This window comes from Hemiscyllium ocellatum, chromosome 32 (assembly GCF_020745735.1).
Source record: "Hemiscyllium ocellatum isolate sHemOce1 chromosome 32, sHemOce1.pat.X.cur, whole genome shotgun sequence".
NCBI lineage: Eukaryota > Metazoa > Chordata > Chondrichthyes > Orectolobiformes > Hemiscylliidae > Hemiscyllium > Hemiscyllium ocellatum.
In genome coordinates, this window is record NC_083432.1 from 16,397,584 (window position 1) to 16,424,902 (window position 27,319).

General features: G+C 41.7%; 2 protein-coding genes across 11 annotated transcripts in view; one reads left to right on the forward strand and one right to left on the reverse strand.

Annotated features, from left to right (window-relative positions):
• The window catches only part of svild (supervillin d), a 227,065-nt gene extending 210,007 nt beyond the window's left edge, over window positions 1-17,058 (forward strand). For 8 of the 9 annotated variants that reach the window (XM_060848960.1, XM_060848961.1, XM_060848967.1 and 5 more), the window contains 4 exons: window positions 3,251-3,394; window positions 3,503-3,615; window positions 5,675-5,854; window positions 13,364-17,058. In XM_060848960.1, the coding sequence (XP_060704943.1) occupies window positions 3,251-3,394; window positions 3,503-3,615; window positions 5,675-5,854; window positions 13,364-13,450 (524 nt within the window). In that variant the 3' untranslated portion in view covers window positions 13,451-17,058. The remainder of the gene's footprint in view (window positions 1-3,250; window positions 3,395-3,502; window positions 3,616-5,674; window positions 5,855-13,363) is intronic. The other variant, XM_060848963.1, reaches the window with a different exon arrangement.
• A 3,526-nt stretch (window positions 17,059-20,584) lies between these two features.
• The window catches only part of tmem98 (transmembrane protein 98), a 63,614-nt gene continuing 56,879 nt past the window's right edge, over window positions 20,585-27,319 (reverse strand). For both annotated transcript variants that reach the window (XM_060848738.1, XM_060848739.1), the window contains exon 8: window positions 20,585-27,152. In XM_060848738.1, coding sequence (XP_060704721.1) covers window positions 26,945-27,152 — 208 coding nt within the window. In that variant the 3' untranslated portion in view covers window positions 20,585-26,944. The remainder of the gene's footprint in view (window positions 27,153-27,319) is intronic.

Genomic DNA, 27,319 nt, shown 5'->3' on the forward strand with positions numbered 1-27,319 from the left:
CTAGCCCACTATCCTCCATATGCCTATCCAATGCCCGTTTAAATGCTCATAAAGAGGGAGAGTCCACCACTGTTACTGGTAGGGCTAATGACTCGCTGAGTAAAGAATCTACCCCTAACATTTGTCCTATACCTATCACCCCTTAATTTAAAGCTATGTCCCCTCGTAATATCTGACTCCATACATGGAAAAAGGTTCGCATGGTCAACCCTATCTAAACCCCTAATCATCTTGTACACCTCTATCAAGTCACCCCAAACCTTCTTTTCTCCAATGAAAACAGCCCCAAGTGCCTCAGCCTTTCCTCATATGATCTTCCTACCATACCAGGCAACATCCTGGTAAACTTTCTTTGCACCCATTCCAGTGCCTCCACATCCTTCCCAAAGTATGGCGACCAAAAACTGCACACAATACTCCAGATGCAGCCGCACCAGAGTCTTATACAACTGCAACATGACCTTAGGACTCCGGAACTCAATTCCTCTACCAATAAAAGCCAGTACGCCATATGCCTTCTTCACAGCACTATTTAGCTGGATGGCAACTTTCAGAGATCTGTGTACATGGACACCAAGATCCCTCTGCTCATCCACACTACCAAGTTTCCGACCATTAGCCCAGTACTCCATCTTCTTGTTACTCCTACCAAAGTGAATCACTTCACATTTAGCTACATTGAACTCCATTTGCCACCTTTCTGCCCAGCTCTGCAGCTTATCTATATCCCGCTGTAACCTGCCACATCCTTCCTCACTGTCAACAACTCCACCGACTTTCGTATCATCCGCAAACTTGCTCACCCAACCTTCTAGCCCCTCCTTCAGGTCATTTATAAAAATGACAAACAGCAATGGTCCCAAAACAGATCCTTGCGGAACACCACTGGTAACTGCACTCCAAGATGAACCTTGACCATCAACTACTACCCTCTGTCTTCTTCCAGCCAGCCAATTCCTAATCCAAACCTCCAACTCACCCTCAATGCCATACCTCCATATTTTTTGCAGTAGCCTACCATGGGGCAAATGCAGTCATCAATGTAGCGGAAGAAGAGGTAGCCTACTGTGACCAGGGCCTCCAAGCCCTCCATTTCTTCCTCTCCCGATGTCCCCAATAGTACCCATCCACTGACACTCTCATTCATTTGGCTGAACTGGTCCTCACCCTTAACAATTTCTCCTTCGAATCCTCCCACTTCTTCCAGACCAAAGGGGTAGCCATGGGGCACCCATATGGGCCCCAGCTATGCCTGTCCATTTGTTGGCTACGTAGAACAGTCCATCTTCTGTAGTTATACCGGCACCACTCCCCACCTCTTCCTCCACTGCATTGATGATTGCATTTGTGCCACATGCTCCCGCGAGGAGGTTGAGCAATTCATCAACTTCACCAACACTTTCCATCCCGACCTTAAATTTACCTGGACCATCTCTGACACCTCCCTCCCCTTCCTGGACCTCTCCATCTCCATTAATGATGACCAACTTGACATTGACATTTTTTACAAACCCAATGACTCCCACAGCTACCTGGATTACACCTCTTCCCACCCTACCTCCTGCAAAAATGCCATCCCATATTCCCAATTCCTCTGCCTCCGCCGTATCTGCTCCCAAGAGGACCAGTTCCACCACAGAACAGACGAGATGGTCTCCTTCTTCAGAGACCGCAATTTCCCTTCCCACGTGGTTAAAGATGCCCTCCAACGCATCTCGTCCACATCCCGCACCTCCGTCCTCAAACCCCATCCCTCCAATCGTAACAAGGACAGAACGCCCCTGGTGCTCACCTTCCACCCTACCAACATTCGCATAAACCACATAAGCCAAAGACATTTCTGTCACCTCCAAACTGACCCCAGCACCAGGGATATATTTCCCTCGCCACCCATTTCCGCCTTCTGCAAAGACCATTCCCTCCATGACTACCTGGTCAGGTCCAAGCCCCCCAACAACCCACCTCCCTTCCAGGCACCCTCCCTTGCCACAGCAGGAACTGCAAAATCTGCGCCCACACTTCCTCCCTCACCATCATCCAAAGCCCCAAAGGACCTTCCACATCCATCAAAGTTTTACCTGCACATCCACCAATATCATTTATTGTATCTGTTGCTCCCAATGTGGTCTCCTCTACCTTGGGGAGACTGGGCCCCTCCTAGCAGAGCGCTTTAGGGCACACCTCCAGGTCACCAGCACCAATCAACCCCACTGCCCTGTGGCCCAACATTTCAACTCCCCCCCACTCTGCCAAGGACATGCAGGTACTGGGCCTCCTCCACCGCCGCTCCCTCACCACCCGACGCCTGGAGGAAGAACGCCTCATCTTCCGCCTCAGAATACTTCAACCCCAAGGCATCAATATGGATTTCACCAGTTTCCTCATTTCCCCTCACCCCAGCTCCAAACTTCCAGCTCAGCACCAACCTCATGACCTGTCCTACCTGCCTATCTTCCTTTCCATCTAACCACTCCTCCCTCCTCTCTGACCTATCACCTTCATCCCCACCCCCACTCATCTATTGTATTCTATACTACTTTCTTCCCCCTCCCCTCTCATTTATCTCTCCACAATGCAGGCACCCTGCCTCTATTCCTGATGAAGGGCTTTTGCCCGAAACGTCGATTTTCCTGCTCCTCAGATGCTGCCTGACCTGCTGTGCTTTTCCAGCACCACTCTAATAAAGCTAAGGGGCCTAGCAGTCATATTGAGAACTGGGTTAACATCCCAGTGATTGGAGGTAGAACTTCTAATCCACCCACCCCAATACCCATCTACCTTCGTTGCCACTTTGGGCCAACATATGGAGGTAGTGAGTCTATCTCCAGACTGTGCCTGTGTCTCAAATTGAAAATATAATTGATGGGTACTTCCAGATTCCTTCTTCGAGGACAGAAATCCTGCCCTGTTTTCCTAAGCTTATTCCGTGGTAAAATGAAACCAATCTTTTGAAAGACCAAGAGGAAGCCCCAAACCTTCCTTTGCCATCCTTACAATTGTCTCCCAAAAGGATTTTCCTAAAATCCTTTCTACTTGCTAGTTTGCTGGATACAGAACCTATCGTTCTTGTCTGCCAGCCAAGTGTCACTTTACAGCAGTTTTGGGGATATAAGGGGAGCGCTAATGTGACTTGAGATTTGCAGGCCTCAGGTTAGAACTGATGCTGAAGAAGTGTCAGAAGTTTATGTTGATTCTGTTCTCTAACTGGTATATGACTGGAAGACCCATTTTACACTTGGTGTTCCTCCAGCTTTGTTCCTCATGGATAACCAGTTGGAGGTTTACCTGTGGCAGGGCTGGTGGCCAGAGGACAGTGAAAGCACAGGTTCAGCGAAAATCCGGTGGGATATGGAGCGGAAATGTGCCATGGAGACTACACTGCAGTACTGCACAGGTCAGTCTGAAAACGCAGTGTGGTGAATCAAAACTGAGAGTTAATGCATAATTTCTTTGATCTCGGTCTTGAGGCAGAGACTGAAATCTTTGTGTCTTGTCCAACCAGAAAAGAACCCAAGGCGACCTCCGAAAGCGTACCTGGTGCACGCTGGCACAGAGCCACTGACCTTCACCAATATCTTCCCGAGGTGGGAACACAACACCGAGAGTTTGCAACAGGTACCATCACTTCTCAACAATAGATAATAGACAGTAGGTGCAGGAGTACGCCATTCGGCCCTTCGAGCTAGCACGACCATTCATTATGATCATGGCTGATCATCCACAATCAGAATCCTGTTCCTGCCTTATCCCCATAACCCTCGATTCCACTATCTCTAAAAGCTCTATCCATCTTTTCTGGGACAGAGCACTCCACATATCCACTACTCTCTGGGTGAAGAAGTTTCTCATCAACCATAACACACTTTGTAATGCTAAGCTGGTTCGGATGATTATCTCTCCGGAGTGAGGTTGGGTTTTAGTTTTGCCAAAGCAGGTACCCTTCTCAACTTCAGCCATTGACTATTCTTAATGGATAAGCTCCCCTCTTTAGAATTTCCCCTCATTATCTCTCTCTCATTACTCCTTTTCTTCAGATTTTTAAACACATTTATGGCACTAAATCAAGGCAGATTAAGAAATCAACACCCTTGATTATTTGCCTTGTCGGCTGTTTGGTGTTTTTTCTTTGAAGGTATTTTCCAGGAATCTAAAGCTCTCCTTTCCACACTATATTTCTAACCACAATTCATTGGTTTTACCTTCCTATTTCTGTATTCATTTACACACAGTACTGGGAGTAAATCAGGGGATTACTACTTTTGAGGTTCTGACTTGCTAATGTTCTACCTAGTACAGTAACTTTGAAATACAGGAACACATACCCCTTCCTATCTGAGTCATTGGTATCAATGTCTCATAACCTACCTGTGAGGAGCATTTGAGATAAAGTACTTACTAAGCTGTAGCAGCTACATAAATATATCATACGGATGATGCAGTGATGTATTTACTGGACAGGGAGCAATTAGCAGACCACACTACTACAACACGCGAGTTGTAGCTGTTAATGACTCACATTTTAGAAATCTATCAGAGTGCGATTCAAGGTGATCCTGCTGGGTTTACGAGATTAACACTTTCAAATAGTTACATAAGATTCTCTTTATTGCAGTTTTATTTTTAAAACATTTTTGTAATCAATTTGTTCAGAGACTTTATTACGCACCTTTGGGCCAGGTAGGACTTGACCATGGGATTCCCGATCTAGTGGTCGAGACACTATCACTGCAGCACAAGAGGGCCTCACAGAATGCTGTAATGAATAACAGGTGATGGTTAGTGGGCTGCTCATTTTGCATTGTTCCCCATGGACTCTTGTAGTGTAATGGCAGTGTCCCTGCCTCTGAGCCAGGCAGCATAGGCTCAAGTCCCACCTGCTCCAGAGGTGTGTATTACATTTCTGAACAGGTTAATTAGAACATTCCTACATCTTTCACTTTCATTTTGATTAACCTGGATGGATATAGCTCATAGGGTTGTGTCACACGGAAACAGACCTTTTGGTCCAACTCATCCATGACGACCACATATCCTAAATTAATCTAGTCCCAGTTGCCAACATTTGGCCCATATCCCTCCAAACCCTTCCTATTCATGTACACCTCTAGATGCCTTTTAAATGTTGTAATTGTACCAGTCTCCACTACTTCCTCTGGCAGCTCATTCCATTCACACTCTGCGTGAAAATGTTACGCCTCAGGTCTTTCCCCTTTCACCTTTAACCTATGTCCTCTAGTTATGTAAAAATAGGAGGGATGAGATCGACTGCAGAGTTACTATTGCCTGTTTTTAACCATGGGCAGCACGGTGGCACAGTGGTTAACACTGCTGCCTCACAGCGCCAGAGACAACTGACAACGGCCTCAGGCAACTGACTGTGTGGAGCTTGCACATTCTCCCCGTGTCTACGTGGGTTTCCTCCGGGTGCTCCGGTTTCCTCCTACAGTCCAAAAATGTGCATTGGCCATGCTAAATTGCTCGTAGTGTTAGGTGAAGGGGAATGGATCTGGGTGCGTTGCTCTTTGGAGGGTCGGTGTGGACCTGTTGGGCCGAAGGGCCTGTTTCCACACTGTAAGTTAGTAAGTAATCAAATCTAGTTACACAAAGACAATATCTGTCTGTTTGCATAATGGTATTTGGCACTTCTCATAAGAATAGTAACTTTCTTCACCAGAATATTCCTTGTGTGCTTCAGGGGAAGTGGGGTGGTGCAAACAGAGTGCTCCTTGTTCAGGATGCCTTATCAAGATTATGCAAGACACAGTACTCATTGGAGGAGATTATGTCCAGACCCTTACCAGAGGGAATTGACCCACATAGACTGGAAACCTATCTGTCTGATGAAGATTTTAAGGTAACCTTTGTCGAATATGGTGACTTCATCTTTTAATATTACTTTTGGGCTTTGAGGTTAATTGGGGAGAAAGTGTTTTTCAGAAAAATAAACTTTATTTGATGGAATAATATGAATATACTTCAAGTGTTCAAACACAGCACTGATAACTTCCAGTAATGAATAAAATTATCATGTGTGGCAATGGTCAAATCACCTTAAAACAGTCACTGCCCCTATCAAGAGATAGTTAACAGCAACTTAGATAATGCACCAGAATGCAACAGGTGCCGTTGACTTTAAGAGAGCTCACCATTTGAATTCCCTGTGCTGTATATTGTTATGAAGATGTGGAGGTACTGTACCTTTAAGAGAGTTGAAAAGCTAGCCAGAACAAAGACAACAGAGTCCGGAACAATGTAACTATGTAACACTTGGTTGAAACAGCTAGCAGCAGCATGGGTTGCCATGAAACAAAAGCAGCTTCAAATTCGGCTAATCAATTTAAATCATGCCCCAAGATACCACAATCCAATCGAATTTAAATTTAGTATTTTAATAATATTGAAACCAATTAAACGATCCAATGTTTTGGGGTATAAATTCGGACATTTTGAACAGCCAGAGGGAGAATTACCAAGTCATCAACAAGTACAGACTGCCAGCAGAACAGCTCTCTGAAAGCGACCTGTCTATAAGAAACTTGAGCAGCAGAACATTGAAAAGACAATAGAGGAATCTGCAGAGGAAAACACAAAGAGAAGATTCGATAGCTGACCCGTTTGAAAAGTTGAATTTGTTTTTGTAAATCCTAAATGGGATTTTTTTTATCAGACTAGTATTGTAGAGTGGGAAGTAAAAGATAAGTTTAAAAGAAAGGAATTGTAAATAGTTGTTGGTTTTACTATTCTCTGTTGGACTTAAAGAATAAAGTTGTTAATTTTTACCTTAAGTAGTGACCTCTGAGATAAGTCTTTACCTCAAATTTTAACAGATTACAGCACGAGGTAAATCTTTTCTGTGTTGTTGATTTAAATTACCAGAGGGGTTTTCCCTGTGTCATAACAATATATACAATCTTGTGACATTGCCTGACAAGTTGGTCTTCTGTGAGTTTGAAAGCTTCACAAAAGAAAGCATTTGGCTCACTGTAATGTCAAATTCATTACTTATAATGTTTTCTATTGTTATAAAGAAACAAACCCATGGAGTTAATTAATCCCTGGAACAGTGAATTGTTATTTGACCATCATCGTTAGCATGACATGGTGAACAGTGGTGGAAAAAATCATGCTAATGAGGCATATCATGGTTCAGCAAGCACGTTAATGTACAGGCAAAATGCATGGTCAACAATATTAATTGATGCTAAAGTGTAAAGAAAATCCTCATCGCATCAACATCAAAGTGTTGAAATCACAGCTTGCTGGTAAGCAGACAAATCCCTCTCGAGAGGCTAGTTTAACCAACGTGAGAACGAAACTCACTTGAGAAAGGCAAGTGATCAGGGCATGCGTTGGTTCGATTACAAACAAGGGAGGATCAAATGCTTACTTTCAGGATGTCTACAAAATTCCCTCCTTTAAATTGCAACACAGCAGACCTCCTAACATCATTCAAAATGTTTAAACAGCGATCAGAGCTATAGTCTCTAGATTCTGATGTGTCTAACCTAATAGGATTACTGAGAAAACTGGGAATGGAGACTTAACATGTCAAGATTAACAGCTGGAGAGCCAGAAGATATTGGCCACATTTGAACACCAATTCAAAATCAGATTAAATCATCAATTCATTGACGAGGATAATGTTTTTTATAGGTCAATCAACCCATCAAACTTGCTCTGTGGTTTAATACAATCATGGCTGCTCAAATATTTCATTGCTTTTTACCTAAACTATCCCAATAATCCTTTACAACATCAGTGATCATAAATCTATCAACCTTTACTTCAAATATACTCATAGACGGAGTTCCACAACTCTTGGAGCAGAGAATTCCAGTGATTTGCAATGATCTGCTTAAAATAGTTTTTCCTCAGCTCAGTCCTTAATGGCATCTGTTTGCTTTTTAAGTTAAGCCCCCTAGACTCCCAGCAGGGGAAGCAACTTACCTATATCAACCCAATATCTCTTTAAGTATTTTGTAGGTTTCAACGAGATCACCTCTCATTCTTTGAAACTATAAAGAATATAAATCTGAGGTAACTAGATCATAAGTGCACACAGTATTCCATTTTAACCAAGCTTCTATAGAACTGAAGCTGGTACTGAAGTCCTCTTGCTCTAAAGGCTGACGTTCCATTAGCCTTAATAGTTTGCTGCAACTACATTTAGACAAAATGCGCACAGAACTCAGACCACTTTGTAAGCGGATGCAGAGAAAATAGCTCATCATGTGATGTGTCAGATGGGGAACTACCAAGCTGAATTGTTGATCTAGTGATTGTATCCATTCCCTTCTAGAAAGATTTGCTAGTCAATCCGAGTGTTAAAGTAGTACTATAGAGTGGACATAAATGCAAAGTAATCCTCACAGGTGGATGAAGGTCACAGGGTTTGATGTTATGGACCAGACCAAACCCCCCTCAAGATGATAGTCTTGACCCTAACTTTTTCTTATTTTTCAGGTAAGTGTAAGGTGTTGATTCCCAGATGCAATGTGACTGGTTAACCAACCAGATTTAAAGCAAAGCACACTTTACTGATACACTATAGTTAAAATACAACAAAAGAAAAATGAAATTGGAACAACTTAAAAATAACTGGAAAACTTAATAGAATAATAGATTATTTTACTACTAAACAGTAACTGTTTAGCATTGTAACATCCTATAAACACACCTATGGCAAAAGGCAAGTTCAGAAAAATTTCTCACAGGCAATTCTCCAGTCCAGGAGGGAAAACATAAGAGAAAATCCAAGCGAGAGAGAGTGGCAGGGAGAGATGTACTGCAACTTCCAAATCCTGGTTCTGTGAGAGCTTGACCCGACCTATTCAGGCTGCTCTATCATTCCAACTTAAAAAAAAATGTCTCACAAACTGTTTAGTCTGTGGCTCTGAGTAGACTGCCCATCACCTCTGCCTTAAAACTTCTCTTCAAAAAAACGGGATAAAATACACCTCTTAAAGCCATCATGTCATCACACCTGAGCATACACTTGATGGTTGACATGATCACCAGAACACCCAAACATAGCAAGATTGCACTTAGCCATGGAAATGTCTAGCTTTTTGTGAATTTTTGCAAGGCATGTGACAAAATAGGTCATTGACAGAGACAATGCATTAGAGCAAAGACTGATGTAGCACCAACCCAACGGACCATGCACAGGAGTACCTTCAAACTACAATAAAGGCTAACTGATATCCTGATATTTGCATGAAGACACAAGGAGTATAGTCCGGAAACTGATGGTGTTCTTGAGGAGATAAAGAGTTGTGAACATGCTTTCTACATTTTCTGGAAAAACATCTAGTCATTACACCATGTGAAGCATTTATAAAAATTTAAATTATTTGTCCTGCTAGTGACTACTTAGTGATTGTTTGAATCACAAAACTAGTGACTATTTGTTTTTGTCTAAGATTGACAGAGGGGCAAAGTGCCAATCTACTGTGCCGGCAAATTCTAAAAAGTACATAACCACAGACTTGGACAGTCTAGACAAAATGTGGGAATGTGAACAGTTCACCAATTCCATGTGTAGCATCTATAGTGCTGAAGTGCCTAGTCATCACAGATATTCTACATCATAGACACTGCTGGGCCAGCAGTCAGGGGCACACTAGCAGGACATGAGCTTGCACTTGTCACAATCCATGGAATCAGTCAAGCATCAGAGTCACAACAGAAGCTACAGCGAGAATTTGCAGAACTGAATATGAAAGAAATATATACCATTTAACTTACATCCTTATTGATGGAGTTAAAATCTCAACTCCCTGCTTTGGAAAAAGGAAAGCTCAAGAGGGAAAGGCTGAACCAGTAGCTCAGGAAAAAATGCCATTTTGAGACCACCATCTCTGAAACTAATAAGTCTTGAGAGGATACTTCTGTTTGGTTAACAAAAAAATAAATGAACAGCAAAAAATAGGAAGTAACAAACTACAAGATTTGTGTCATCAACCAGTGAAATGATTGGTGTCATCAACCAGTGAAATTATAGGAAGGGCTGAAACAACTCGCACTTGAAACAGATCAGGCTGAGCAGGAGCAGCTGCAGAAACATTGGCTCAGACTCAAAGTTATGCTGGAGAAAATGACAGACCTGCTAATGCAGGGGGAAATGGACAGTGCTCAGAGCAAAGGGTTGCAAATCACTCATGAGGCAGCCCTTTCTGAAAAACAAGGCAACAACGATGGTGTAATGAACAAATCAAGCAGGAAACAATTGTTTAATCAGTAAGTGGAAAAGATCAAAGCTTCAAAGAAACTAACATGGAGTAAAAATGTTGGAAAGGCTAGATTATTATTACAGCATGTTGTTGAAGGAGCAAATACAGTAGAAAACCAGAAGGCTGAAGTTTTGATAGAGTCCGAAGAATCTAGTGTGTAAATTCAGAGGCTTCAAAATTAGCTGGACGCTCCTGAGAAACATGAGTGTAAAACACTAAGAAGATTTGAATCACTTGACACAGCTTGAGAAGCGATACCAATCGGCAGCTCATTGAGGACAACATCTTGCTGAAATGCTTAAGGATAAGCAAACCTTAGAACAGCAACTATAGTCAGTGAAAAAACAAAACTTGACAACTCAAATAGACAACATTGCTGACGACTGTGAGCAGTCAAAAATGTTTCCAGAAAATGTCACCACCATGTTGCCTGAGTAAAACTCTACATTATAGCGACGCATAGGCTCACTTGTTATTATAAATAGTTAATCTTCCTTTTTGAAAGTAGGGGAATGTTTTATAAGTACTTTGACTTTAAAATAACTCATCTTTACGGACTGTATGTGCAGTCTGTGAACAATGTTGCTATTCTGCTTGATAGTTTGCCTGCCGTGCGTTTGCAAGCTGTACTCACAGATCACTATCTGAAAAAGAGCTAGAAGGCTTTTTGGGAATTGTGACTAATCTTAAAGAAGCCCAGAAACAGATTAACCAGTCATTAATCTCATCGCTATTTGTGGCACTGGACTACGCATTCCAAAATGGCATGTAAAGTTGCTATACTAATATATGATTTATTTCTGCTGAAATTTCTACTTAGTTCAGTGATGGCACAGGTTTGAAGTTCTGAATTCAATCTACTCCACTTTAAAAATGGGGTAGCAGTGTGGCTCAGTGGTTAACATTGCTGCCTCTGGAGATCCAAGATGGCGGCGACTCAGCAGGTCTGAGTCTACAGAGCCCTTCCCAAAACCTGGATAAAGTGGGTTTCCTGCCCCCACCACACTTGCCAAACCACCCAAAAAATTTCTTTAATCTTAATTAGCTGCTGAATATTATATTTAAATAGTCTAATACTGAGTGGATAATGAGTAAATCAAAGGGACCCCGCAGCTCTCAGAAAACAAAGACCCCTCCCCCACCCTCCTCTCCTCCGGCTGCAGCTGATGTAAAAACAGGCCTTATAGAGATGATTGCCAGGCTGGAATCGACACTCGTCAATTTCATTGCAGAATCCCGACAGAGATGGAATGCATTCGAAGAAAAGCTGCAGAAACAGAATCACTCTATCGGAGAATTACAGGGCCGAGTGGAGGGGGCGGAACTAAAGGCCACGACCTCCGAGGCTGCAGCACAAACAGCTGAAGAACAGGTGCGAGCTCTGGAGCAGAGAATCAGGGCCTTTGAAATTTACATGGATGATATTGACAACAGAAATCGGAGAAAGAATATTCGGTTGCTGGGCCTTCAAGAGCAAGAAGGGAAAGAACAGTTAGTAGTATTTCTGGAGCGATGGCTGCCCCAGCTTTTAAACCTGGGGGCTGAAACTGACCGGGTAAGGGTGGAGTGGGCCTACCGGGTCGCAGTACGCGGATCTGGCCCAAACCAGCGCCCACGCCCGGTCCTGTTCCAGCTGCAGAGTTATAGGGAGAGGCAAATACTCCTGGATGCCTCCAGAAAGCTTGGAAAGGATCCTAAAGCTATGATTCATGAAGGATCCAAGATTACGTTATTTCAGGACTTCTCCCCGGCTTTGGCACGAAGAAGGAAGGCGTTTGATGAGGTGAAGAAATGTTTAAGGGACTTAGATATTCAATACACCTTACGCTACCCAGCGACGTTATGCTTTACCCACGAAGGATCCGAGTATAATTTTAGATCATCGGAAGAGGCTAAGAAACTTTTAGACTCGGTTAAATAAATCGTAAGAGACAATTTATGTTGGCTTGCCTCTCCCACACTCCGTGGGGAGAAATGGATACTTTATTCTACTTTACTTTTGCCTCTGGGAGCGGGGTTGTCTTCCTTGCTATGTTATTATACTTAACTGTAATCTGTTGGAGTTGTAATTTTATAGTTATGTGTGTTTGTACGTGGCATTGATGCTATTAGATATACTCAGGTGTGGGTGGGGAGGGGTGGGGGTGCGGCGCTCACTGTTAACTCTAGCTCGGTATTATATCTAAATCCTATTAAGGAGCGCCCGGGTCGAGGGTGGGACGCTGTTTGGGAGAGGATATGGTGGAACGTTGGAAAGGTAGTAAGGCCCCCTGAGAACAAGGGGGAAGATCTCCATTCAAACATGTTTAATTTTTTTTTGTTCTTATTGTTTGGAAATAGCTTCCTTTTTATCATACTGTTATGAGTGTATTAGAGAACATTTTCTCTTATTTGAAGGATGTAAGCGACTCAACTATACACTCTGGATGATTGTGGATTAGTTGAATTTTGATGATTATATATTTAAGATCTATTTTTATATTAATGTTTGTGCTTGAAAATTCAGCTTATTTTTGTAAATTTGTCAAAATGTTAAATTCCCAATAAAAATATCTATATAAAAAAACATTGCTGCCTCTTAGCACTAGGGACATGGGTTCAGTTCCACGCTTGGGTGACTGTGTGGAGTTTGCACGTTTTCCCAGTATCTGTATGAGCTTTCTTCGTGTGCTCTGGTTTTCTCCCACAGACCAAAGATATGCAGGTTATGTGGATTGCCCTTGCTAAGTTGCATCATAGTTTTCAGAGTTGGCTATGGTGGCTCCAGGGTTATGGAGGTAAGCAGAGGTCTGAGTGTGTTGCTTTTTGGAGGGTCGGTGCGGACTCAATGGGCCAAATGGCCTGTTTCCACACTGTAGGGATACCATATAATGCAATAAAGGCACTTTCATGAGAGTGTGAAGCTCATTTTTCTGGTTTGTGGGGTCCTTCAGTACACAAGATTTCCAAAGCATTCTCTCATTTTAACAGTTACTGCCCTTATATCAACTCATATGTAAACTATTTGAGACACGTCTTGAGAGGTGTAACACATCTGTAAGTTTGATTTTTTAAGTTATCTTGCTTTAATTAGGGTCACTGTTTTGAATATTTGGATCTGAAATCATTTCTTGTCTTATTTTCCTTTGTAGAAAGTCGTGCAAATGTCAAGAGAGGAATTTAACCGACTTCCTGGCTGGAAGCAGGTGAATTGGAAAAAAGTGAGAGGCCTGTTCTGAGGAAACAGTAACATTTTCAGCCAAAACCTGCCCAGGAATGTTTACACTTCCAACACCCCCACTCACCACATCGTTTAGGTAGAGCTTGGAGAGTGAAGTTCATCAAGTAAATGCTTTGTCTCTGTAAATTAAAATGTCTTCCACTTGTATATACTCTGTATGAGTGCACAGAATAGATGTTTGTAGGGAACTCATTAGGGGTTAGTTGTGTCAATAGTCTTCTCGCGGGTCCCATGACAGTTGCTTTGCCAGTCGACATTAACTCCTGTCTCTTGTTTTAGAGTAGGATGGGCCAATTCTCCAGGAATTAAATTTGAATCTTCAGATGCTCTCTTGAGATCCTGGGTGAAGAATCATTGACACATCAGAAGCAATTATGTAGTTTTATTCCTATTTGATTTGAACCCTTATGTATTTAAAAAAAAACCTTTCAGAGTTGGGGTAATAAAAGCCTACCTGATTGAGAGAGAAGGGGTTCAAATAAGGGAGCCTGAAAAATTGCCAAACTACAGTTGACAACCTCGATAGGAGTCTTAGTAATAGTAATGCTTTGCAATTGAGTGCTTTTCCTCTGAGAGTTAACTCTTAAATGTTGCCTAACACTTCCTGAGGCTCCTCTTTACTGCCTGGACTCATTTGATTTAATGTTATGAAAACAGAAAACTGAGAGGAATATCAAAATAAAGAGAACTGAGAGGCAACACAGCCCAGGCCTTTGGACTGATGGATAAGTCCAGGATGTGTTGGCTAATTAGCATGGATAATGAACAGAGATGACAAGGAAAAAATGGTTTAAGAAACCGCTGTAACCCCCTAAAATAGTGAATGTAGATTGGCAAAAGGTTAATTTAGGAGAGACTGCCTTTAGAAATGACAACAGCAGCAAAAAGGGGCTTGAGAGTCTTTTTTAAGTAGGCCTTTCTGATTTGATGCAGGGATGTGGGAGATAGGATGGAAGTGTGTGGTGACTATAATTGAGGGGGCTGTGCACGCACTGCAGAATCTTAAGCTAAAGTCCTTTTTGAATTTTTTGTGTTCTTTGAACTATATCTAGCCCCACTGCATCAGCATCCCACACCATCCTGACCTGACTGAGTCACACCTGTTCGTGATGCTTTTGTACAGAGGTTACTTGTAGAATTTGAGGGCTGTGTCTCACATTGTGATATAAAGATTATATCAGTGCTTTGAATTTCTTTTATACTACATTATAAATGTTTGTATTAGAAGTACTGTTGCATTAACAAGGCATCTTTTCAGACTTAAATTGCTTTTGAATTGTTGACTGATACCAATGGCACAGCGTAGTGCTTAGTTATGGCCCATGCTCACTGAGAATTGGCTGCTATTGGCAGGTCTACCACCATTGGATCTGCCAGGATACTCCGTGATATTCAACAGTATTAAGGAAACTAAAATGGGGCTGATGACCATCAACAGTGTGCATGTTGAACTTTGCTGTTGTTTTTAACAGAAGTGCTGATTGATCTTAAATCACCAAATTAACATCTTCACTAAACATACCAGGGAAAGCCATTGGCTAAAAGTAGTGTTAAAGTTCAAATGCAAACAGTGGCATTTTTTTTGGTAATGTACACTGTTTAACTGAGTGTGGATAGTCAAACCCTGTTGACCATGTTAATGATCTGCTCTTGAAAGGATTTTCACCACTCATCAAGAAGCGAAAGTATTTAAAAAATGTGGATCTTCAGTAAATCTTAAAACTTAGGAGTTACATGTCTTTCATGTACTTTAAAGTAATGGATCTATTATTCCATCAAACCAGTATACAATTTAATGTCTAACTCAGAGAGCAGATTTTAATCTTGGCTACATGGAGTGTCACAACCAATAGTGATCCCACTTTGCCTCTGGAGGAAGGTTTGAAGAAATTAACTGCCACGAACCCTTGGGAAACCAGTGTGGGAGCCTTTGTAGGGAATTGAATCCAGTGACAGAAATTCCATTGGCTGAGAGCTCACCATTACCTGCAGCGCTACCGGGATTGGTGGCCACTGCTGGTAATGCAGCTAGGGCTGATTGAGGAGTGTCGCAGGGTAACGGCTGTTGACTGGAAAGAAAGGGCGAGATATTGGGCTTTCAGCAGGTCACTTCCTTCCAGCCCTCCGCCCACTCCCACCCCTCAGCACACTCTCACCCCTCAGCCCATTCCCACCCCTCAGCACTCTCCCACCCCTCAGCCCGCTCTCAGCCCTCAGCCTACTCCCACCCCTCAGCCCGCTCCCACCCCTCAGCCCGCTCCCACCCCTCAGCCCTCTCCCACCCCTCAGCCCACTCCCACCCCTCAGCACAATCTCACCCCTCAGCCCGCTCCCACCCCTCAGCCCGCTCTCACCCCTCAGCCCACTCTCACCCCTCAGCCCACTTTCATCCCTCAGCCCGCTCCCACCCCCACCCCTCAGCCCGCTCTCACCCCTCAACCCACTCTCACCCCTCAGCCCACTTTCATCCCTCAGCCCACTCACACCAATCAGCCCACTCTCACCCCTCAGCCCACTCTCACCCCTCAGCCCACTCCCACCTCTCAGCTACCTTCCACCCCACAGTTCTCTCCCATCCTCAGTTCACTCCCACATCCCCCTACCACATCCCTTGAGCAGAACTTCGAATGAGGGAACTCCAACCCAGATGTGTCATTAGGTAACCTATGCACTTGGTGACTCCCTGCTCACTGATGGTTGTATATCAGCAGCCCTGAGGTGAGATCCTTCGGTTGCCATGGATTGTCCCACCACCCTACACCAACCCTACATGCCGCCCCACCCCAACCTGTCTTTCAACTTGTTCCTAGTCGGAGGAGCGTTTAATCCTACTCCTCTTGTGTCTGCAGTGTTTCCAAGGGATTGTGTCACTCATCATCATGCTGATTTTATGTATTTTTTTTCATTTTGATGTTTCCTCTGATCTTCCTCCTCCGTCCTCTGCCAGCAGAGTCTTGCTGGAGTCCAGTTCCATGACAGTAAGTGCCCCTTTGCTACCTCAATCACAGTGCTTACTCTTCATACAGGTGCCTCAATTGTAATGGTTGACAAAATCAACAAGTTTAAAGTGCCCCACTTTACTGATGTATGACACATCTGTCAATGCTGTTGACCTGACTGCCTTAGGAATATGGTGAAGAATAAGAAGCAAACTTGAACTCCATGCTGATGAGGAATAATCTCACAATAATTATATGTTCAGGCATGAAACTCAGATAAAAGCACCACCCATTGTCTCACTCCTGTGCATCATACGTAGCAGCTTTTAAAGTTCATATGTTTTTATAAAATTGACACAATTCCAGTGTTCTCTAAAGGTTTCATAATTTCTCTGTAAATCTGCATGGAATTCACTGTTCTTGCTTGTGATCTGACTGCGTGTTGCATGCACGGTCACCAATAGAGGTCAAAAGGAAGAAAAGCATCATTTATTAACACAAAGAAATGCATTGCAGTGGAGTTTGGATCCTGAAATTATATTTCTGTGTACAGTTTTAAGACAGCTTTTCAGGGTGTCTGGGAAGTTTTGCTGTTGATGCTGTATGAGACAGCAGTGTAATTCGTAATATGCAGTTGTATTAAAAGTGAAGAGAGATATTTTGTGAAGATTGTGAGTGAATCAATCTGTGTGATTGCTGTGTCTTTTGCACTGTTCCTCTTGGGCTGGCTCCACCTTCAGAGAATGGTTCAGATTCTGGAGACATTACTGAGGCATGTGTGAGACTGTCAGGGAAAAAAATATGCTGATGAACTGCAGTTCAGCACTCTCTGGTCAGGGTATCATGGGCTCAGGTTCCCCCAGCAGCAAGTTGAGGTGATAGTCAAAGGATTTGATGGGGATGTCCTTCAACTGAGATAACACCCCCCGAGATCCTGCCAGGTTGCTACAAGTTCCTCTGTTACCAATCAAAAGAAAGCAAGTAATTTCAGCCAATGATCTGGAAAATACTTGTATTTTCAATCAACTTCATTACAGCAATTTATCGTGCTGTTTGTGGGATCCATACCATTTGCCTCTCATGTTCACCTAGAAAAAACGAGATCAAAAATTTTTCACCGGCTACGAGGGTCTTAACTGGACCTTAGTGTGAGAGAGGGGATTTTAGCCCCCTACAAAAACCTTGAGTCCATCCCCAGGTCAGTACAGAATGCAGGAAACATGCCGGGAACAGCATCAGGCATACCTAAACGTGAGGAGTCAACCTGGTGATGTTCTAACACAGGGCTACAATATTTAACAGTGAAAGAAGCATGGAACAGAGAGAGCTGAGCAATTACAAATAACTGGTTCAAAGCTCTGTAGTCCTGCCACTTTTAGTCATGAGTGGTGGTGGACAATTCAACAACTAACTCCACAATTCTCCGATCTTCAATATTGGGGGAGCCCAATATATGAAAGATCTAAGACACTTATTCCCATTTTCAGCCAGGAGGGAAAAGTAGATGATCCACCTTGGCTCTCTCCTGAGGCTCTCAGCGTCAAAGATACTAATCTTTAGCCAAGTTGATTTGTTTCACATGGCATCGATAAATGGTTGAAAGCACTAGAAACTGTAAAGACTATGAGTCCTGATAACATTTCAGCAATAGGATTGAAGACGTATGCTTCAGAATTAGTGAAGCCCTTTAGCCTAGCTGTTCCAATATAACTCCAGTGGTGGCATCCACCTAGCAGTGTGCAACATTGCTCATGTACATTCACAAAAAAGCAGGACATATTCATTTGACTGATTACTGTCCCATCAGCCCTCTCTCAGTGACCTCAGGCAGGTGTTGTCGACAATGTTACTAAGAGATATATATATACACCTTACTGCCTGGTACAGACAATATTTGGATTTCCTCACACCATTTTAAGATGCACTCAGATGAATACGTAAAACACAACAGTGTACAATGTTATGGACCTGCTGCTGGGAAATGCAATGGGTAGATCATCATGATCAGCAGCAGTCTCTTGCAGACAAAGATGACTCTCTTCCACTCTCAGAGTGATCCATAGGGAGTTATAGAGACCAAACACCTACTGCAGGCTCTGGGGCAGATGGTGGTCATGGGAAGGGGCGGGTCAGCCACTGGGACAACACCTTTTGCTGTTTTTGCCTGGCTTCCATTTTTTCCCGCTGGCAAGTCTCAAGGTGCTCGATGCCTTTCCAGATGCCCTCCTCCAATTTGATGGTCTTGGCCAGTGATTCCCAGGTGTCTGTGGGAATGCAGCACTTCGTCAGTGAGGCCTTGAGGGTATCACTGAAGCCTTTCCTCTGTCTATGTGGGGTTCGCCTGCTATTTGGAAGGTGGAAGCAGAGCACTTCGAGCAGCAGTCACGTGGGTGACGTGGCCAGCCTATTTAGCTTGGTCAGTGCCTCAATGCTGGGGTTCTTAGCCTGCTTGAGGACGCTGATGTTGGTGTGTCTTCATTCCCAGTGGATTTGCAGGGTCTTGTACAGGCAGTCTTGAGGTGTATGCTATAGGCAGTCCATGCAGATAAGTTGGACTGAAGAGCCTTTTTCTATGCTGTAAAACTGTACAGTCAGCTCCTGACCAAACGTCAGCCTTAGTTCAAACATAGGCCATAACATTGTCAACTCAGAGACTGGGTGAGTGATTGCCCGTGACATCAAGGCAGCATTCAACCACGTGTGAAAAGTGGAACCCTGGCAAAACAAACCAATGGGGATCAGGGCAAATCTTTCTGTTTGTCTGTGGTAGGAATTAATTACTGCAAATGCTAGAATCTGTACTGAAATCAAAAAATGCTGGAGATCAAAGTGGGTCAGGCAGCAAGCACAGAGAGAAATCTGCCTACGAGTCATTTAGATCAAAACATTAGCTTGCTCTCTTTCCATGAATGCTGCTTGACCAGCTGTGATTTCCAAGATGGCTGTGGTTGTTGGAGGTCAACTATCTCAGTTCTTAGAGCAATACCTGAGGTTCTACCATCTTCAGCTTCTCCATCTTCACCTTCCCTCCATCATAAGGTCAGAGGTGAAGATGTTTGCTGATGATTGCACAACATTCAGTACCAGTCACATCTCCTTCGACACAGAAGTAGGCCTTTTTTTTTCAAATGCAGCAAGTCCTGTACACAATTCAAGCTTTGACTGATATCTGGTAAGTAACACCAGAGCTAAGCAATAACCGTTTCCAAAAACAGAGAATCTAACCATCTCCCCTTGTCACTCAATAGTATTACCATTGCTGAATCCCTCACTGACATCTTGAGGATTTACTATTGATGAAACGTTGAACTGAACAAGCCATAAAGATGAAAAATTCTGCAGCAACTAAATAACTTTGCATCTCACTGGTACTTGCCCACCATCTACAAGGCGCAAGTCAGGTATTTGATTGAAAACTCCCTACATGCACGTCCAACAGCATTCAAGAAACTCAAAACACCATCCAGGGCAAAGCAGCCCACTGATCAATGTTTCCACCAGCACACTGGCAGCAGTGTGGATCATGTACAGAAAGCACTATAGCAACTCACCAAGGCTCTTTCAACAGCAAACTTGAGACCTTGACCACCTAGAGAAGGGCAGCAGACAATCCCAAACCTCTGTTCCCATGTTGGAAAGATCAGTTTAATGTACAAGGCCTTCTACAACCTAGAGTTTTCACATGGACACATAGATTCATATATAAGCTACATATATAAAACATCAGGTCCTTTCTTTACATTCTGACAATTCATTGGCACACACTAGAGCTGCTTCAACTCAAAATAGGCAGCATTCTCTGGTTCAACACTCAGGGCATTACCTTGATCAAAGTCAACTTACCTGATTTAAAATGTAACTAAACCTTGGTAGTTAACTGTAAGTTATCATCAATTGGTGCATTCTCCATAGTAGCACCTATAGCAGTCATAGTCCACTTCATTAACTAATCAAAACTCTTCTTTCATGTTAGTTTTCTCTATGCAGTAGTTGTCCTGATGAATTAATACAAACACTTTCAGCAAAATGTATATTATTTCAGCAATACTCAAGTTCTGTACTACCAAATGTTAAGCTGTGTATTATTTGCTTTTAAAGAATTACTCATTTGATTTCTTGCTATGCATCTTCATTTTACCAATCAGAGTTGGGTACAGAACAGATATTTCATAGAAAATCCATCTCACACAGGATCAGGTCGTACAACTTGTTTTTATTAACCTGTTACAAGGCACAATCAGTAACACATAGCAATCTTACACATTAAAGTACAAATGTAAATTTAAAGTACACATTAAAGTAAAAGTGTTCCATGTTATATATACCATGAGCACGGGTGGGAATTTAAACTGTGTGAACATACATTACAATACTAAAGTTCAAAAATTTGAATCTTGGATTCCTTTCTGTTGTCCACATGTTGAGATCTTAACTCCGAACAGCTGTAGTGTTGGGCCCTTTTAAATTGTGGGACTTCCATATTGTAATGTCTTAATTATTGGCCATATGAAATGTTTAAATTCATCATGTATACATGCCATAAGGCTCGACAAACATTTGTTTGGTGACAACATCAAACATTATTTACAAGAATATTCACATATCTAACTTTACCACAAGTGCTTTAAATATAGAATAAATCAAAGACTAAACCTGTCTCATAAGTACTTAATGAATTGTTAAAGAAGGGGCTGTAAAATCATACAATGCAATAAACATCATTGACCAAGATCGAATATAAAGTGTGAGTTGGCCCAGTAACTGCCAGCTTTGCTCCATCAGGAATTTTGAAAATGAGATCAGGCTGTGATATTACTTCCAAATCTAATCATCATTTCCTGATTGCAAGATGTTTGTACTGTTTAGAAACATTGGAATCAATGAAAATTATTCCCTCAGAAACTGAACATTTACCAGTCTTCTAGTCTATAATTACCATGTAATTATTAATTCCATCATACAAAATGATTGCCCAGCCATCTAGCAGTGAGAATGTGTAATACTACAACTAGTCATCAACAGTGGACTTAAACTAAAGTAACCTTTAGGAATTGGTATATTGCATGAACTGCAAGCCCAAATACAATAATAGTCAATGAACCGGATTACCATTTTCACACAGCTTTCCATTTTCAAATTGAGAATTGGATACAATTTAACAAGTTTAAATTTCTGGAAGTGAGTCAGTGTAGATTGAGTACTGGAATCTCTGATTTTGGAAATAATGAAGGTGTGAGGTAGAAAGGAATCTTAACTAGTATGAACAAGATATCCCTGGTTTACTCAGTCCCAAAACATTACATTTAAAAACATTCAGTACTCAATTTTGTTTTCTGATGGAGAAAAAGTGTGAATATATGGTAGGTTACACTGGCTGGATTTTTGCATTGGGTGCACATTGGGAGGCTTCTTCCAACCTACTTCTTCAAAGCTCAGTAACAGGGCCTTTCTCTCAAGTCGTCCTCTACCATTCCCTTAAATGTACCTGTACTGTCTGCTTCAACTGCTTAATGTAGTCACAAGTTTCACATTTGAATCAAAGAATCTATTCCTAAATTCCTTCTTGTAGATATATTAGTAGCCCCAGTTTTGAACTGTCCACAAGAGGAAGCAAAAAGATTCCAATAGGCGCTGTCTTTTAAATAATATGAAGGAATAATGCCAGAAATTATGTTCTCAAAAAGTATCATCTGAGTTTTCAGGGATGATTTTAAATTCTATTAATGCAAATGTTTGAATGTAAACTTGAATAACAACATCACTTCTCAAATGCAGTTCAATTTCTACCATAATTTGTCCGAAATTGACCATATTGCAAGAAAAATAAAATCACAAAATTTCAAATACACCTTAATCTCAGAACAAATCAAGTTTTGGTGATCTTTTATTTTAGTTCAAGAAAAGATCTCATATTCCACCCATAAAATTTACAATGCCCCATATTGAATTAATAAACATATTGAGTCTCTGTTTTTTGTCTCTTTCGTAAACCTTCAAAGAGACTCTTAATAGTAAACTTTTATTTTAATACTAGGCCATGTCGTAAAATGCGAAATATTTAAGTACTAAAAGTTATTTTTTACTAAGAAACTGACTACTGTAGGCAAATGAAGCCATTAAAAGTTTTGGTACAATGCTTATAGCTATTTCTCACTATTTGAAATTCGCCTACTTATGATTATTCTTGTAATAAATGTCAATTTTCAAGTAAATTCATAAAATTGCCCCAGGAACGAGATTTTAAATAATATGAAGGAATAGTGCCAGAAACTATGTTCTCAAAAAGCATCATCTGAATTTTCAGGGACGATTTTAAATTCTATTAATGCAAATGTTTGAATGTAAACTTGAATAACAACATCACTTCTCAAATGCAGTGCAATTTTCAGTTCAATTTCTACCAAATTGTCAATTGTATCCAAAGTTGAAGCTCTGCCCACTCCCTCCATGCCTAACCCAGCAAATCCTTTTAAAATCTGATAGGTTTCAATCTGGTCACCCTTCAGCTTTCTCGATGTGGAATAATTAGCCTCAGTCTGCTCTCTTTTTCCTAGTAGTTGCCGTCACACCCTTGTAAAGTGGTTTTATACTTGAGTGCAGTGAGGTGCAGTGACCTTTTTGAAAGTGCTGCCTCTTGCTTAGTTGTACACAGGTCAGTGTTAGCAATGGCAGTCATGACTAACATGAATTTCATTGACACTATAACAAAGGGATTCATTTAAAATCTGAGAGAGCCTTAGAAAAATGTGTCAAACCTTCAAAAGATTGGATATTGTTTGGAGTGCTTTGATCTATGATCAGAGCTGTTAGATTTATATCTTGAGATTTATAGTGCAACGTAGAAAGTCTATGCTGTACAGAATGTAAAGTTCTGAATACTGACTACATTTGTTGCAAATTAAACCAGTCTCGCTGCAGTGAAAGAGATTTAAAGCCTCATCAAAAAGGAGACAAAAAAATATCTGTAGTGATTAAATACTGTGATTAGTTAAACTTGACATATGCACATTATAAGGAGGATTTTATTGAGTATTCAAGAGCAGATAATGTTTGGGCAGTGACTGAATTTAGGCAAGCTGTGAATCTTCAATTTCCCAATGGTAGGTAGACTGAGAAAGTTAAAGTCGAGAGTGTGGTGCTGGAAAAGCACAGCAAGTCAGACAGCATCCGAGGAGTAGGAAAATCGACATTTTCCAGCACCACTCTAATCCTCGACTCTAATCTCCAGCATCTGTAGTAATCACATTTGCATTTTTTTTTGATAAAGTTCTACCTTCAAGAAAAAGTCTATGAAACACAAGAATCTCGTTGCACTCGCTTTACGTTTGTTTAAAGGTGACGTGCACCAGCCCACATCGTGTAGCTGTGTAAGGTCAAGAGTTTTCCTTACTTAACGCAAGAGAGTGACAGTGGAAGTTCATGACCAGCAAGGAAGAATGTAATGCTGGGGTGTGGAGTAAGGTCTGGTACATGGAAGATGAACCCATGGAAATCAGAGAGCAGGGCCGGGGGTACGAAGGAATATTGTCCATCATCATATGTCGCTAATACTTTCTGGTGAAGAAAATTATAGGTTCTCCTGAGGCAAAAGCAAAAACTGCAGATGCTAGAAATCTGAAATGAAAACAGTAACCACGGGAGAAACTCAGCAGATCTGGCAGCAGCTGTGGACAGAAAAACAAAATTAACGTTTCAAGTCTAGTCTGATTCTTTTTCAGAATTGATGGCTTTGTCATTTTTAGTTTGGGACCATCTCTTATGTTTAATGTCTGTCAATGTGTCATAGGGAGGCACAATGGTTCAGTGGTTAGCATTGCATCTTCACAGTGCCAGGGATCCAACTTCCCAATTCCAGCCTTGGGGGTGGGTCTTGGTGAGGTGCTGTTCAGCGGGTTGGTGTGGACATGGTGGGCTGAATGGTTTGCTTCAATCCTGTGGAGATTCTACAATTTAGGTTGCTAACACTAACACTTGACACTATTCCTGATATTCAGCATCCTATCTGCTGGCATAAACATCTACACATTCCACACTGGTACACAGTTGCTCCCATCTACACTTCTGAAACCTAGAACCGTGCTTCCTGAACTTTTTCTCCCACTATGATGCCATAGTGAGGCTTGCAAATTTTCATGATCCTTCAGTGAAATTTGCCAGAGTGAGGCAGACGTCTGTGAGACTCTTAGAGTGGGAGTACAGCTGTTCTAACTTGGTTGGAGCTCCAGAATAGCCACTGCAACCTCAGAACCTGGGACCCCAAAATTTCAGCTCGTGCCCCACTTGGGAGGCCCCAACGTAGAAAAATAAGGGCAAGAAATGCTTGAGAACGCCACCACCGGCACATCACATACCATCTTCACTTGGCCAAATGTTCTCATTCTTTAAACATTGTGGACCATAGGAATCCCAATCAAATAGCATTTTCACCCACTTGAACTGCAGCAGTTCAAAGCTTTGCCAGTGGTGCCAATATCCCAAGAAAGAATATTTTTTTAAAAAATCAAACAGAAGTTGCTGGAAAAGCTCAGTAGGTCTGGTAGGATCTGTGAAGAGAAATCAAAGTTAATGTTTCGGGGTCTGGTGATCCTTCCTCAGAACATGTCCTGATCTTTTCCATCAACTTCTGTTTTTGTCTCTGATTTACAGCATCCACAGTTCTTCTGGTTTTTATTTTTATAAAGTCCTGGTATTTTGTTTTTTTACTTACCTAACAGTAGGACAACCATACAAAGAAGAGCTCTTTACAAAGCCACTGAGTCAAAGAGGTTTACAACATGGAAACAGGGCCTTTGACCCAACTTGTCCATGCTGCCCTGTTTTCACAATTAATCTAGTCTCATTTGCCTGCATTTGGTCCATGACCCTCCATACTTATGCCATCTATGTACCAATCCAAATTATCCATAAAATTGAGCAAAACCAAGAAATGAGAAAAGTCAGTGCATCTAGGGGTAGGCTTCAGTTGCCACATCACCAGGGTTTAGGAGCTATGCATAGTCCAGTTTAGACAATGCCGCACTATAGATTAAACATTCCAAAGGGGTGTCAATATTTTGGCACTGGAAACAGTGGTGTGGATTTGCCAGTCTTCCTTTTGGGAGCAGTGCATGGACTTTTCCTGCCTATTTCTGTAACAAATGCTCTAGATAAGGACCCGAGATTGATTCAGTCTCTTTAAGAGTAAATTCGGCAATGCTGGGAAGGGTCGATGCTAGGTCAGGAAGTTGGCAGATAGGAAGAAACTTCACAATGACGCACAAATGAGAACAAGAATCACTAAACACAAATAGGTCTATCGGCAGTTGGACTATTTAAAATATGTACACCAATCAGCTATAATTCGGGTTTGCTCTTACAAATAGACAATCGGACTGCTTTGGGTACTGAGCCAGGACACACCAGGATGTGGTCTGTATTACTTGGAATTCCCTAATAAAAAAGACAAATAGTTGTACACTTCCCACTGTCACACACATGGTTCCGACACTCTTTTCAAATCTCTTTACAAACTTTATGATCGAGGTGACACCCTTGATGAACTATCATTTCAGATCAAATAGACATTCCTTTTATTCACAACATAATAAGGCCCATTGTGCAAGATTAGGCTGTAGCATGGAGTGCTGGTTCTGAGAAATGCAGATCAAAGATTTGCTCAGTGTGGATCAAAAAGTACAGTTAAATGTGAAATGATTTTTACTTTTCCTGTGAACATTGCACAATTTGCCCTGATACTCTAATTGGTTTAAAGGATGCCATGTAATGTTAAGAACAAACCTGATCAAATTAATTCCTTTCTCTGATATCTTTAACCCAACAATCTGCTTAAGACGAAACAGATTAACACTTTTGCTGAAATAGTCAAGGCCTTTCATCTGATCACAGCTGTTGTTCATCTTATACGCCACAACCTCGACCAAAACAGCTTCTGATTGACACATCAGCAATAATTTGTTTACAACAAAAGTCTTTAGTTGGCTTTGAAGCCACTTCAAGATCTCTGATGCATCAATTAAATTCTATGTCAATTGAGTTTTCACTATTGCAGAGAAAATAAAATTGTTAATAATTAACCTTGCTTAACGTCAACCTTCTTCAGGCAGGTAGCAATGCATCTCACTCACATCATCACATGCTAAAAACGAAAGGTCTCTGTAGCAATTAGGTTTTATGACTTAGAGGTCCAGGCACAGAATTTAAAGCAACATCAAATGTGGGATTTGCTGGAGGAATTTGGCTGATGAAAGTTTCAGTCAGTTGAGGTCAAAAACAAACAGGGACACATGAACATTTAATTCTAACTATGCAGTAATTAGTGTAAACATTAGGTAAACAATCAAGCAGAGCTTAGGACTATAATTGACACTAATATCAGCCCTTTGTCTGTCCAAAAGTCATTTGAACAGTGGAGTCCAATCCTCAATGAGTTTTAAGGCACATATTTCACAGATTGATTAACCTGTGAACAGGAAAATACACATGATTAAACAGAGCAGTTCAACTGGGGAAAAATCTAGTTCTTCCCCACTCCATCATCAGTCAGGCTCAAGGAGCTAAATTGAGGATTGTTCCTGACAGAAATTCTCACAGCCAATGAGGTTCCTCTCAGGCTCAGTCGCCAGAGCTGCCTCCCTTAGCACTGACATGTGCTCCTCAGCCGAGGAGAGGGACTGGTCAATCCAATCGAGGCTTCCGGTCATGTGACATGCATTCCTGGTAACCAATACAAGATGGCTGACAGAGAGAAGGAGAGCTGTGGTTCTGCAAGAGATAAAGGTCATATATCAATATAGGAAACTCCTCAGTGAAAAATAAATGGAAATAAAGACTGCAATGATTATGCAATCCATGTTTGTGTTTCTGATCAATATCTGTTCCAAAGCTGGGTTTACCATCAATGGTGCTTTTGGGTTGCTAAGGGAAATGTA